The following is a 13,791-nucleotide window of genomic DNA, read 5'->3' as shown; positions in this document are numbered from 1 at the left end:
AGTCAAGGCTTAGAGCTCAAACCCTGGGAGGGGATCAGGTTGGCTGCAGCCAGCCCCAGCCACTTCATGAAGGCTGGAAAGTCATCTCAGCTGCAGGCCTTTGCCTTTCCCAGCTGGAGGAGCCGGCCATCCAAGGCCAGGAGCCCTTGGGGATGCTCTGCAGAAGCAGGAGCTGGCTCTCAGGCACATGTCACCCTGGTAAAACTCTTGCCTGCGCTCTCAAGCCAAGTAAAGCAAAGCTCAACCAAGCAAGTCAGGGTACCACTGGCTGCTGGAGACAGGGGAGAATAAGCAAAATGCACACCTGAGTTTGAGGCTGACCTGCAGCCCCACTGCTATTCCTGTTCTGGGCTCCCCCATGCAGCTCTGCCAGTGCCCCCTCCTGCTATTACTATCCTGGACCCCCCCCCCCCAATAGCACTGATGATGGCCCCAGTCCCGCCCTGCCCTGCCCTCCTCCCCAGTACAGCAGTTCTGAGCTGTGGTCAGCAGCTGTGCCAGTGGCAGGAGGTACAATGGAACCAAGTGTCCCCCACACAGTACCAGCCACCTTCTCCTCCCTGCAGCATCCACTGGAGACAATGCTCTTCCCTTCCGAACCCCTGGCCCTGCAGCTCACTCCAGCTGTGCTGTGCCATGCCAACAGCCGTCTGGCTGCTAAGGGGTGTTACATGTTCCAGCAGCCACTGGGCAGAGACACTCCAGCAGCAGCCAGCTCACTGGATGGGCCAGAGGAGACCGAACACACGAGAACACCGGCCCCTCCGAGCAAGCGGCAGAGGACAGAGAGAGACAGGGTCAGAGGTGCATTAATGGAAGAGCCAGGTCTAACTGGGCCATCGCGGCACCAAACCGGACAGCAGCCCCAGAGGAGACAGCACAGCAGTCTAACTACCAGGGCTACAATGCAAGGTGAGGGTGCAGAGAACTGGCAGGTGGCCACAGGGCTGGACGTGGGGTTGAAGTGGCCTGCTGCTTTGGAGCAGAAGGGGCTGGCTCAGGACCACGCATTCCCAGCCCTCTTCCCTCTCCTGCCTTTTGGCACTGTCTACACAGGAGCTGGGGGAGGTAGATTCCCAGCTCCCATAGATGTACCCATCTGCGGGGCCTAGGCCTCTGAGTACAAACCCACCTGGACCCCCAGGTACCTACGCGGGCAACTAGCCTGATCCACTGGCCCTGGTATCCCAGCTACAAAGCGGTTTTTAGCATGAGCAAGCAGAGCATGGATCACAATGCAGCTATCACAGCACCGGGGCCAGCGGGGCAGTCTGATCATTAGAGCAGGGAACAAGCGTCCAAAGAACGGAATTTTAGTCCCCACACACTTCCATGACTTTAATCAAGTCAGTAACGTGTGCCTCAGTTTCCCCAGCTATCTTGCAGGACTAATACTGAGACACTTTGGGATACTCCAGGGGAAGGCACCATATCAGTGCCACATGCCTCTGTCCTCAGCTCAAGGGGCCACCTCTAGAGATCATCTCCATAGTCCATTCAACCCTTGGCCTCCCTGCTGATGCTGCCAAGAGGAGCATGGAATACAATTAATAACTCAGCCAGGAGGCTTCTGGATGCTGTGGCCACCTCACTGCTAGGAACATGGCAGAGACCTGTCAAGCTCGTTGCACATAGGGGCCACACAACAGCCTTCAAAGGGAAGCAGCTTTCAGTCACCCCTGTCATGGGCAAACAGCCAGTGGTTAAAGCACAAGGAGACCATGTCTTAGCCAGTCTGCCATTTATAGCCATGCCCAGCCTGGAGAACAGGCAGCACCCTCAGCCTACAGGGCAATATCTGAGCCATAAACTACTATCATGGAAGCAGAGGTGTCCCTGAGCCAAGCATGGGCCCAAGATCATCTCATGCCACACTAGCAAATGAACTGGGCCACCCTGGCTATAGAGAGGCACCCCACATAATCCCCAGGGACCCAGAGAACAAACAACCCTTGGCTTCCAGTACAAGCCCAGTGCAGACCCCTGGCATCAGGGAAATAGATAAACAGCCCTTCACAGCAGGGAGTAAACAGAAAAACCCTTGGAGGCAGAGAATTAGACCACACTGGCGGTTTCCTACCTTCCAGGGACACACCAGGCTCAGCCGTCTAAGAGACACAGCAGTACCTTGCCAGTCAGGAGAAGGGACCCTGCCTCCCCCCACAAAGAAACCTGAAATGGGTCCCACTTCCTGCTTTATGACCTGTTCCTAATCATCCACAGCTGGAGCCCCTCTCCGCCGTGATTGGGATGGTGGTTGCAGCCTGTTAACCCTTTCCTGTACACACTGTCCCGACACACTAGCACCTCCAGAAAGCGTGCTTACTGTGCCGGTCTGATTCGAAGAGCGACCAAATGAAAGTCTCCCTTCTCACCTCACAGATCCACCACCTCCCCGCTCTCTGTGGGTTCAGAATCCTAGCTACTGACTTCCCAGGCAGTTGTGGTGCTCCAGACCCTAGGGATGAATTCAGGGCTTGTTTCCCAGCTTCCCAGGGGTATGGGGCAGACACTCAGCTCCTGGCACTGTGATCCTAGAGCACTGACCCTCCCCAGAACAGTCAGTGCTGGGAGCAACATTGACTGGCCCCAAAAGGAGCCACCCTCAGCCCTAAAGAGCAGATGGCATGATGCAGGGTTACAGGATCCCTGGGTGTAACAGCTTCCATCTTAGCCATCCAGAGTTGGAATTGAATCAGGACCTTTGGAGCTGAACGCCTCTCCAGCTAGGGGCAGGGACTGTCTTCCTGTGCGTCTGTACATGCCCAGATCCAAACTCTCCTGCTTGTTTGCCCAGCTCCCCAGGATTCTGGTGCAGGCATGTCACGTTACATTTTCACATGCAAAGGGCAGGATCTGCTACCCAGTTCTGCAAACCCAAGAACGCCAGGTAGTTGAGAGAAGCTTAGGAGACCCACCCAGAGCTCTGAACTGGCTGAGGTTCACGGAATTTATATTCAGGCCTGAATCGCAATGCAAGGAGCTCCTCCCACCCCCAACACACACACACACACACACAAGACATGGAGAGCTTAGATCTGGCCATGCTTGGATTATTTGTGACTTCATAGTACCGTAGCATATTGAAACTCCAATATCTTGAACCCTGTTACTGTCTTGGCCTTTACAACATCCTCTGGCAAAGAATGTCACAGTGCATTGTGTGAAGAAATACTTCATTTTAAACCTGCTGCCTATTAATTATTAATAACTAATAACTCTTCCTTATTCACTTTCTCCACACCAGTCATCATTTTAGAGAACTCTATCACATCCCTCCCCTTAGTCGGCTCTTTTCCCAGCTGAACAGTCCCAGTCTTATTAATCTCTCCTCACAGGGAAGCTGTTCCATGCCCCTCATAATTTTTGTTGCCCTTTTCTGTACCTTTTCCAATTCCAGTATATTTTTTTTGATATGGGGCGACAACATCTACACGCACCATTCGAGATGTGGGCATACGATGGATTTATAAAGAGGTGATATGATATTTTCTGTCTTATTATCTATCCCTTTCCAAATGATTCCCAACATTCTGTTAACGGTTTTGACTGCCGCTGCACATTGAGTGACTGTTTTCAAAGAACTATCCACAATGACTCCAAGGTTGCTTTCTTGAGTGGCAACAGCTAATTTAGACCTCATCATTTTATATAAATAGTTAGGATTATATTTTCCAACGTGTATTACTTTACATTTATTGACATTGAATTTCAGCTGCCATTGTGTTGCCCAGTTACCTAGTTTTGTGAGATCCCTTTGTAACTCTTCACAGTCTGCTTTAGACTTAAATATCTTGAGCAGTTTTGTATCATCTGCAAATTTTGCTACCTCACTTTTTAACCCTTTTTCCAGATCATTTATGAATATGTTTAACAGTACTGGTCCCAGTACAGACCCCTGGGTGACCCTACTATTTACCTCACTCCATTCTGAAAACTGGCCATTTATTCCTACCTTTTGTTTCCTATCTTTTAAACAGTTACTGATCCAGGAGAGGACCTTCCCTCTTATCCCATGACGGCTTATTTTGCTTAAGAGCATTTGATAAGGGACCTTGTCAAAGGCTTTCTGAAAATCTAAGTACACTATATCCACTGGATCGCCCTTGTCCACATGCTTGTTGGCCCCCTCAAAGAATTCTAGTAGATTGGTGAGGTATGATTTCCCTTTACGAAAGCCGTGGGCTTTGGTCCCATCTCTGGTTTCCATCTCTCTACTGCAGCTCCATCGTTTACTCTGACAATCACTCTATGCACTCACTCTTGCATGCTGTAGCCTCCCGTTCTATGGCTGCCACATGCCGCGTGTCCTTTGAGAGCACTGCAGGGGAGGGATTTTTGGGGTGTGTTTTACAGTGTATAATCAGCAGCGCACTGGAGAGAGGTCAGAGGTGCCAAGCGCCACGGGCCTCTGCGACTGAGCCTAATGAGCAGCCTGCTGGTGAAGATACAGGCTAAGTCTCGGTGCTGTGCAGCCGTGAGTGGTGGGACTAGGTGATGCGGGAGCACTAGGAGAAAAGTCAGCTTTGCTGCTGCAGGCCTGGGAAAAGTCACACATACGGGGCCCGGTGGCCTGGGGTGGCATACTAAAGGGCTGCTGGCTGGATCACACAGACAGTAGATTAGCAGCTTGAATGGCAGCTGCCACGTGAGCAAAAATGGTCTGAGCCCTCCCCTCGCCGAAATACAGACACACACCAGATCTGGAACTGCAGCCACGTACACCAGCTCTAAACGTGCCCAGATCTGGAATGCTAACGCTTCACTCTAATGTAGCATGCCAGGCTGGAATTCCTGCGGTACCGTTGTTCCCAGACACCAGCACACTCACACTCCCCTTCTTTCTCCCTCCTTACCTTAGTGAGGCGTCTCTATGCCCCGGGGTGGCTGTGTACCGCGTCCTCCAGTTTCACCACCAGTGGTGCTTACCATTATGACCCTCTGGGTGGAGTGTTCCAAGTGGTGGCAGAGCTCAGGTGACTGGTACAGTCGCCCTAATAGGTTGGGAGCCCCAGACAAAGGAAAGGAGTCTGAAGTGTTTGCTGCAGAAACGTGGCAGCAGTTACCATATTCTCAGCTGCTCCCAGCAGGAGTCGCTGCGTGGGAGGCTGTAGCTCTTAGTGCTTGTGATTAAAGCCCAGCGCAGGGCCCAGGCAGGATGCACTGCACTGCTCTGCCTACAGATTCCTTGCAATCAAAAACTGTTATCTTGCCCTTTTGTGCACAAGCTGCAGTCATCCAGGAGGCAGCCAGGCCTCCATAGGGCGAGAACAGAATAAAAACACTAATGAACCTACCTCTTTGAAATGGTAACAAAAGGTGCTGACTGTAAACAGGACTAAAGGACCCTTTCAAAATGTTCACGTGCGCAAGGATAGGCCTTTCGAGCGCGTGTGCAGCGGTGGCAATGCTAGCATGTAGCAAAAGTGATGTCAAGCCTTCACACGCCAATGAGAGTGCTGATAAACCATGGACAAAGGAGCTGCAGCTGGATAAAGCAAGAGAGTGAGGTGACCAAGGCCATGCAGCAAGCCAGTGGCAGAGCCTGCTTTACAGAGACATGATTTTTGTGGTTAAGGCAATGAATTGAGATGTAGGCGATCCTGCCTCTGCCACCGACTCCCTATTTGACCTTGGGCACATCACTGCATCTCTCTGGGCCTCAGTCCCCCATATGTAAAGGGATAATGATCCTTCCAGGCACTCAGCCTTTGCCTGTCATGCCTGTGCACTCTTTGGGGCAGGGTGTTCCTCAATTTGTCTGTATCTAGCATGAAAGGGCCCTGACCTCACGTGGGGCCTTGGGGGTAGCATGTGTAGTAAAAGGGAACAGTTCAATCGCCCTCGCCTTTTAATGCCATCAGTTGAATTATTAGTTGTATTGTGGCTGCAGATCTGTAGTCTGCCCCAGCGCGGGTGCACATTGCTAGGGGTGCAAATGCACCAAGTACACCTGCCGAAAGCAAGGCTGACCCCCCCAATGCTTTTGAAAACGTATGCCCAAGGCACACCCAGGCTGAGCCAGGTAGCCACGCTGTGGAGCACAAACAGCAAGCCATGAACTACAGTAGCTGAGAAAAGGATGCCCCGTGAAGCAGCCTGGAGCATGGAGCAGAGCTGTGTGACCCAACTGCACCATAGTGGCATGCACTGTGGTGGTCAATCAGTCAGTGTTTGCAACAGCTTGGCTTTTTGCTGTGTCTGGTTCCACCTGGCTATACACAACCAGCACCTCACTGAGTCTCTCTGGCTGGGAAGCTCAGCTGTTAAAGTCAAGGCCCTACTACCCCATGCATGGCTTACAGCACTAGCTGTCACTAACCTTTGCTATTTAGGGAATGTCAGGGGTGACTGCTGCGCATATAGACATACCCGTGTTAGCTTTGAACTCACTAGCTCCAACAACAATCGCAGTATAGCCGCGGGGGGGCGCTATACAACCCTGCCAGGTCCCTGTGTATGTCCTCATGTGGCTAGGCTGCACAACTACATGGCTGTAGTTATTCGTGCTAGCTTTAATCTAATTGGAGCAAAGCTAGCTTGGGAATTTCTACACTTGATCCAATCTCACTTCCTGATTGCAATGCAGACGAACCGTAAGTCCCCTGGCCAGCCTGGGGCTGAGGGCACTATGAATTGTGGGGAACGAAGGGGAAACAGGCCCAGATCATAAAGAAGAGGCAGAAGAGAAGCTGCCGTCCCAGTATAGGGCAATCTGTGCTTGCATAGAGTGATCTCCGCTTGATAGGCTCTAGCCATAACTGCGCTGGTCACATAAGCAAAGCCCTCTCTCCCTTCCCGGTTTTCTCTCTCCACTCATCTATATCTCCGCCTCACTGCCCCTTTCACCTCTGATGATCCACGCTTTCGGCTAGAGTGCCTGAAGAGGAATGAGAACCTCGAGACGCAGCATCACCCCTGAGCTCTTTGCATTGCTTAGCCTTTAATTAATCGCCTACTGAAGTCACAGGCACGCATCATGGCGCTGAGCCCCCCCAAGGGAGCAGAGATCGAGATAAATCAACAGCAGAGCTTCCTGAGCTGCTCTAAGGGCCACGTGGACCTACGCTTCTTCATGCGGTCCTCTGCCCCTCCAGCGGCTGAAACAGCTGTTCCCTTGAGAGGCCGCCTTGGGCCGCCTGAGGGATGAGGGTGGGTCTAATTTCACATCCAAACTAATTCATTTTAGAGCTGATGGACTGTGACTACAACTAGCCACCAAAAGGAGCTCTTTGCTCCATTCTTGAATGGTGTGTGTGAACCAGCCGGATCTTTCCAAATTATCATCAGTCGTAGCCCTGTGCAAGACCCTGTACATACACATAGCGAGAAACATTCCCTGCCCCTAAAGAGTTTATAGGCTAAACAGACAAACGAAGGGAGGGGAAACAGAGGCCCAGAAAAAATGAAGCAATTTGCTGAAGTCACCCAGCTACTCAGTGACGTGACAGAGATTAGAACCTCTAGTGCTTCAGTTCAGAGGCTCAGGCTCTAACCAGAAGACCATGCTACACTCCACAGGTGCATTGATGCTGTGAAGAAAACCCCATGACAGCATTGTCTCTGAAACCCAGCAAGGGAAGAGGACACCAGACTTGGGGCTCAAGCCTGAGCACAAATGTCCACACTGCTAGTTTTAGCCCCACAAGCCTGAGTCACTCGCCCCAAGCGCTGACTCAGGGCTGCGGGTGTCTCTTTGCAGTGTGGACAGACCCTGAAGGGCTTGGTAACCACTGAACAGGTGTCACACACAATTTGCTGCCTGAGGCCTGTTCATTTCGACAAGTCCCTCTTAGCAATTGGGTCTCACTTTGTAGTGTCACATTTGTCAATAGTTTCGTCACAGAGTCAATAAACGCTGACCAGGTCTGTAAAAGTATGTAACAGCCGTGAAGCACGTGTATTGTAGCGGGTTATTTAGCTGCCATGCTGTTTGGAACAGGGAGGGGACCATCTTTTGGTTCTGTGTTTGTACTGCACCAGGCACAGTGGGGTCCTGGGCCATGACTGGGGGTCCTGGGTTCACAACACAGCTAAATAATAACTACTCATGGACTGGGGTAGGCATACCAAGGCTAGCCACGCTCTCCACCCTGCCCCCACCCCCCACCCCCCAAACACCTGTCATGTCAGACCCCCCACCTGTGTGTTTCTTCGTGAATACCCAGCGATCAGGAATCTCGTGGGATATTCGAGGGGCACTCAAAGACTGCCTGCTGCAGTCCGTTGCTTACCACAGACCCTACACAGGTCGAGTCCTGGACCCACAAGCATAAAGAATTTGCTTGGTCTCAACTTAGTCCTTTGAAGTCATCAGGATAACAGCAGCCTGAGAGGACAGATCCTGGACAAAACAGCAGAGCTGCTGGCTAGCAGAGCAGGCTAGGCGAGATGCCGCTGTGCAGGGATGCAAGGCTGGACAAGTAGGAGGTGCTTCAGGACTCAGGCAAAATGCCTCAGCACCACTGATGCTGCCCAGACAGTGCTACCAGCCTTTCAGGTTTCACGAGCTCTGTGACCCTAACAGACCAGGTGCTAGCTCATACCGACATCCCGCTGTCTTAACTGAACACTGACAAAAACCTAGCTGCAGTTCGTCTGGCTCCCCTGAGCGTATTGTTAAAATAGGTGTTAGAATTATGACTGTATTTAGTCATTAGCCTTTATTGAGTGCCTGTGAGCTGCTGCATGCAATAATCACATTTACAGCATCTGCAGCCCACATTATAAGGTAATATTTGAGCAGTTGTATTGTGAGCCTCTGTGACTGTGCAAATCACCAGACAGGAGCGAGACATTCATCAGTGTGATGTGCTGATCTCCAACAGAAAGTGTTAGGTCCTGCCTAGCGAGAAAGGTCCACTGACACCAGACAGATTATTGTGGGGCATTAAAGAGGTGTGTTCCCCTACCCAAGGAAGAGAAGGTATGCAAGTGAATTCTGCTCATTAGCTGAGTTTGCAGCTCAGAGCACATAGGAGGCGGAGGAATAAAAACCCCTAACAAGAAGGAATTGGCTCTCTTTGCTGCTTAGACTCGGGTGGCAAATTTACTAGGCATAAACAAGAGATCCCCAGTGCTCAGCCTGGGTTAGTCCTGAAGGACAGATAGCGCTTGCTTATTATAGAAGCTTCTATTACCTTTTGAAGCTTAAGATTGTAACTCATTTGTGTGTATATGCTTATCTGCGGTAACCTTATAAATAACTCTCATATCCTTTTCCTTCTTAATCAATCTTTAGCTAGTTTATTATAGCATTGGCACAGGTGCTGTTGGTGATGTGAGCTCTAACGTGCGATTGACCTAGGGTAAGTGACTGGCTCTTTGGGACTGACACTAACAATATTGCAGTGATTCTTGGTGTAAGAACTATCTACCCCAAAGGCACGCTCACCTGGGTGGCAAGCTAGACTGGAGTACCCAAGAAACTGTTTGTGACTCCATGGTAAGACTGTGATAGTGCTTGAGGAGTTTACACTGGCTAATTGGTTGGTGAAATCTAAGTATAGAACTCTCAGCCAATTTGGCGATTGTGCCCAGCGTCTTAACGGCCTGCCCTGAGGGTGTTCCTCCTGCCATTGAGTCACTGCAGGCAGCGTTACAAGTTCACACAGTGATTTTCCTAAAGCTGGTGTTTGGAAGCTCTCCTTTCATTGCTACCCAGCGATCACTGAGCCTTGTCAGCAACATCAAGCTCTTCCTTCATCGCTCCTGGCACCATTTCCCTGTGCACCTCCTGCCCGCGGGGCTCCAGCAAAAAGGCCCATTAGGAGTGGTTTTTTTAGTCCTAGTGCTGCAGTGACAGCCTTTCAGGCGGGAGGCCGTGTCTGGCTACAGAGCAGGCAGTGTCAGGGCAAGCTGCTCCCGCTCGGCTTTGCCCACATGCCTCAGCCCCGCGTGGGATGACAGGGCAGGAGCGGCTCTAGCTGCTTTGTCACAGTGGCCAAGCCAGAAAACTCTCAAACGGCCAATCAGAGCAGAGCAAAAAATAAAAAAGCCCTGGGGTGTGGCAGTGGCTCGAAGTTGGCGCCCAGGGTGACCACGTTTCTTGCCCACCCCAAGAACCGGCCCGGTGAGAAGCTCTGTCTCCATGGCCCAGCCTATCCTTGGCCTCTACTGAGGTGCCAACAAGCTGGGGGGGGGCTATCAGATGAGAGGGGGATCAGGCCCTTTGTACTTAAACAGCTTCAATGAAGCCACTTCAACTGCAAGTGGTTCAATCCACCAGTGCAGTCAAGGCCCAAACCTCATCGATTTCCAGGCCTAAAGGACCCTTGTGACATCTAGCCTGACTTCCCGCAAGACACAGGCCAGAGACCCCCCTACCCCTCCCAAGATTCCTAGAGCGAGCCCAATAATGGCTGGAACTACCGCACGCCTTTCAGAAAGAGAGCCCGTGTCTCAGGGCATCTCCGCTTCGGGCCGGAGGTATAAATTCCAGCTCGAGGCGACATATCCACGCTCGCTCTGATCCATGTGGCAGCACAAACGGCAGGAGAGACGAGGCGCTCCGGTACCTGCCTAGCGGCATGGATGGGCGTGTATTCGGGGCAGCCAGCCTCCACCATGGCAACGCTCTGTTTTTAGCACACTAACTTGCTTAGAGCTAGTGCAGGTCTGTCTCTTTGAGCTGGGGACCACACCCAGTTGAGAGTGTAGATCAGTGTTTCTTAACCTGGGGTTTTAGAGGGGTCGCAAGTGCAGAGCTGGTATTGGGGGTGGCAAGAAAGGCAATTGCCTGGAGCCACAGGGGCGCCATGAAACTAAGTTACATGCCTCAGCCCCGTGGGGGTGGGACTCAGGCTTCAGGGGTACAGTAGTTTGGAAAGGTTAAGAACCACTGGTGTAGATGGACCCTCAAACATCAGTCCCATTGAAACTTACGCTAATAACTCACTTTGATGCATTTGAAAATCCCACCTATGCTCTCAAATTGAACGCCTTTGCGGGAGGGAGAATCCACCCCCAGCACTAGGCACATTGTTCCCATTCCAGCGAATGCGTCTGATTTTCAGTTTGAATGGATAAACACCAATAAAATACCCCAGCACAAAAACAAACCAACAAATCTGTGTTTATCCAATAAACACCGGAAAAACACCAGAAGTGATTATTTGCATCTAAGGGCTTGTCTAGACAGTGCAGTAATGCGGACGACAGAGATGTGATTTCTAGAGCTCATGAACATGTTGCACATTAGGGCATTTTAACATAGTGCTGTTTGAAACTGTACCATGTTAAAGTACACAAGGGAACATATACAGAAGTATATGCTGCTGTAATGAGCAATGTATATAAGGAAAAAGTCCTTAACCGCTCCAGATTTTTGGACATCTACATAAATCTCAAAATTGCCCACCCTCCCCAAATGAAATTAACAAACCCTGAAAAATAAAAAACCTAATAACCCTCACTTAAAAACTGCACCTTATTTTTAGCCTTAATTTATCTCATTTCAGCTTCCAGCCCCTGGATCTTGTTCAGCTTTTGTCTGGTAGATTAAAGAGCCCTTTGATATCAGAAGCCTTTTCCCCACACAGGTACTTATGCACTGCGATCAAGTCACCTCTTCGCCTTCTTTTTGATAAGCCAAAAAGACTCTCTTGTGCCAGCCACCAACATTCACCAATAAAAGACAAATGCCGAGTGCAAAACCATGGTCTTTTATTAGAAAGATCCTTGTATAAAAATGATCATGCTCTACACGTTTCATCGAATAATTCATAAACATCCAGGCACTGAACTTTGTGGGGGTTTTTTTGTTTTTTTTTTTTAGTTGTTTTTTGATTTGTCAGTACATAAAGCAGACATATTTCAGTCCATATGATCATCACATACATTAATTTTACCACCTATAGAAATCAGCACTTGGAACACAGTCTAGGTATTTTATTTTATTTTTTGTTGTGTTTTTTGTTTTTTATTTTTTTATTTATTTATTCTTTTTTTTTTTTGCAACACAGAATTGAGTAGGAGGAAAAGAGAGAGAAAGTGAAGAGAGGCAGAGGAAGACGAGAACAAAAGAAAAATGGAAAATGAAAAAATTAAAGTGAGAGAGAAAGCGAAAGATTCTTCACAACCACAAACGATCTCACAAATTGTGGAAAAGGGAAACGGTATCTGCAATTTATTTTATTTTTCCAAGATACAGAAAAAATCCGCCAAAGATTCACTGAAGTCTGTCATCTCTGCCCCACTGTACGTGCACCCTGCTCGGTTGTTCCTCTTCCTCCTCCGAGAGGCGTGTGTTTTGACAATGGTGGGTTGGTTAGTTGGCTGCTTGGTTGGTTTTTTTTGCCGACGTCAATGGCCGTCTTTCCGAGCACCAGCCTCCACCAGCCCAGCCAGTAGAATTAGGCACCTGCGATGCCATCTTCCAGTCGGATCCAACTTCCCCACCCCCTGATTTCCTGCGATGAGCAATTCGACTCAACTGTCCAGCTTCTTCTCCTCCTCCCCAGCTCCTCCGCCCGGGGTGGTTATGATCAGCTGGAGTTAAATTGCATGGTTGCTATAGCTGACATAAGTCTGTTTGGTAGCCAGAGCTGGAAAGAGAGAGAAACCTCACATGTATCATTAATGAAGCCTTCCCGTACTGTGACCTTGAACTGACCTTCACGCCACTAGAGCTTGGGTGGGAACGTGCCATAAGGCTTAATCTCTGCAGTGATGCTGGAACCATTTTTACAGTGGGGGTGTTGAAGGTGGAAACCATGTATTTGGATTGTTGTTATACTTCAAGCACCCCTAGTTCCAGTACCTATGAGTCTCTGAAGACTGCAAGACAGAGATACAAGCTGTGGCATCCTGGATCAATTCTGCAGCTCCATACGAGGCACTGAGCCACAGCCTGGATTGCAGAAGTGCTCAACTCCCGCTGAGCCTAAAGAGAGTCTCAGACGCTCAGCACCTCTGTAAAGCAGGCTATTCAGCTCCAGTTCGACAAGGCCCAAGATGCAGAATGAGGACCCTTCTCCCTCCACCTGCCCCATGCAGGATGTAGAGGGTGGCATCTCGGCGTGCCGAAGATGGGGAAGAGAATAGGTCAAGCATCCAGAACACGTGCCTGCGTTTGTAGAGGGAGTTAAGGGAATACTAGTGGGAGGTTTCTTGTTATACTGGACGAGGGGGAAGCCTGTAATATACCCTAGCCAGTGATAAAGAAGGAGATGTCCCAACTCCCCAGGGATCTCAAGCCACAGAGCTCACAGCCAGCAGGAGGCAGCTGTTACTTAATCCTCGTGGCACTGGATTGTGAGCAGCAAACTTCATGCTGGCAATGGTGGAGTTCACAGATCCGGAGATAGCTGGTGCTTTCGAAGCCTAGCCTGAACTCACCCGGCCTACAGATAATCAGGTCATCTCTGAGTATTAGGGTCTGACAAGACTAGGGAAACATGCACTGGGTGCAGTTCTGGCAATGAGGTTACCCCTAATGCAGACACATTGAACCCATGCAACACAGGGCTTGCCCCGCATAGATCTTGTCACCCCCTCCCAGCGAGTTGTGAGTGATGCCAGCAGCCTGACACCTGTGCAGCTCCTCTGCGCTGGTGCAGAAAAAAAACCCCAAAACCAGGAGAGAATGTGCCTTAGGCTAACGGCCTGCGTTTCAGGAGAGCGGAGCCTGAACGGCCACTGACGTCAGCGGGCCGGCTTCTCAGCCACCCTGCTCCATGTGCGCTCAGGCACACGAGTGCAAAGTGCATGCAAATCTCTACCCTGCTGGCTCACTCGCCTTCGACCCGCTTGGTACTGGTGGAAGGGGAAGGGTGGCGGAGAATCAAGCCC

The 13,791-nt window shown here is 50.4% G+C and overlaps 1 protein-coding gene and 1 long non-coding RNA gene across 4 annotated transcripts in view; both read right to left on the bottom strand.

Annotated features, from left to right (window-relative positions):
* LOC137142426 (uncharacterized) overlaps positions 1-2,168 on the bottom strand; it is a 102,067-nt gene extending 99,899 nt beyond the window's left edge. For all 3 annotated transcript variants that reach the window (XR_010916922.1, XR_010916923.1, XR_010916924.1), the window contains exon 1: positions 2,081-2,168. This is a non-coding gene — a long non-coding RNA (uncharacterized lncRNA). The remainder of the gene's footprint in view (positions 1-2,080) is intronic.
* A 9,474-nt stretch (positions 2,169-11,642) lies between these two features.
* Positions 11,643-13,791, bottom strand: part of GRM4 (glutamate metabotropic receptor 4) — a 227,692-nt gene continuing 225,543 nt past the window's right edge. Inside the window, exon 11 of the mRNA XM_067531540.1 lies at positions 11,643-12,545. Coding sequence (XP_067387641.1) covers positions 12,496-12,545 — 50 coding nt within the window. The 3' untranslated portion in view covers positions 11,643-12,495. The remainder of the gene's footprint in view (positions 12,546-13,791) is intronic.

The sequence above is a fragment of the Emydura macquarii genome, unplaced genomic scaffold, assembly GCF_026122565.2.
Source record: "Emydura macquarii macquarii isolate MOO-44397 ecotype Brisbane River unplaced genomic scaffold, CSIRO-AGI_Emac_v2 contig_3220, whole genome shotgun sequence".
Taxonomy (NCBI): domain Eukaryota; kingdom Metazoa; phylum Chordata; order Testudines; family Chelidae; genus Emydura; species Emydura macquarii.
Note: the sequence above shows the minus strand (reverse complement) of the source record. Positions and strands in the feature narration are given on the sequence as shown.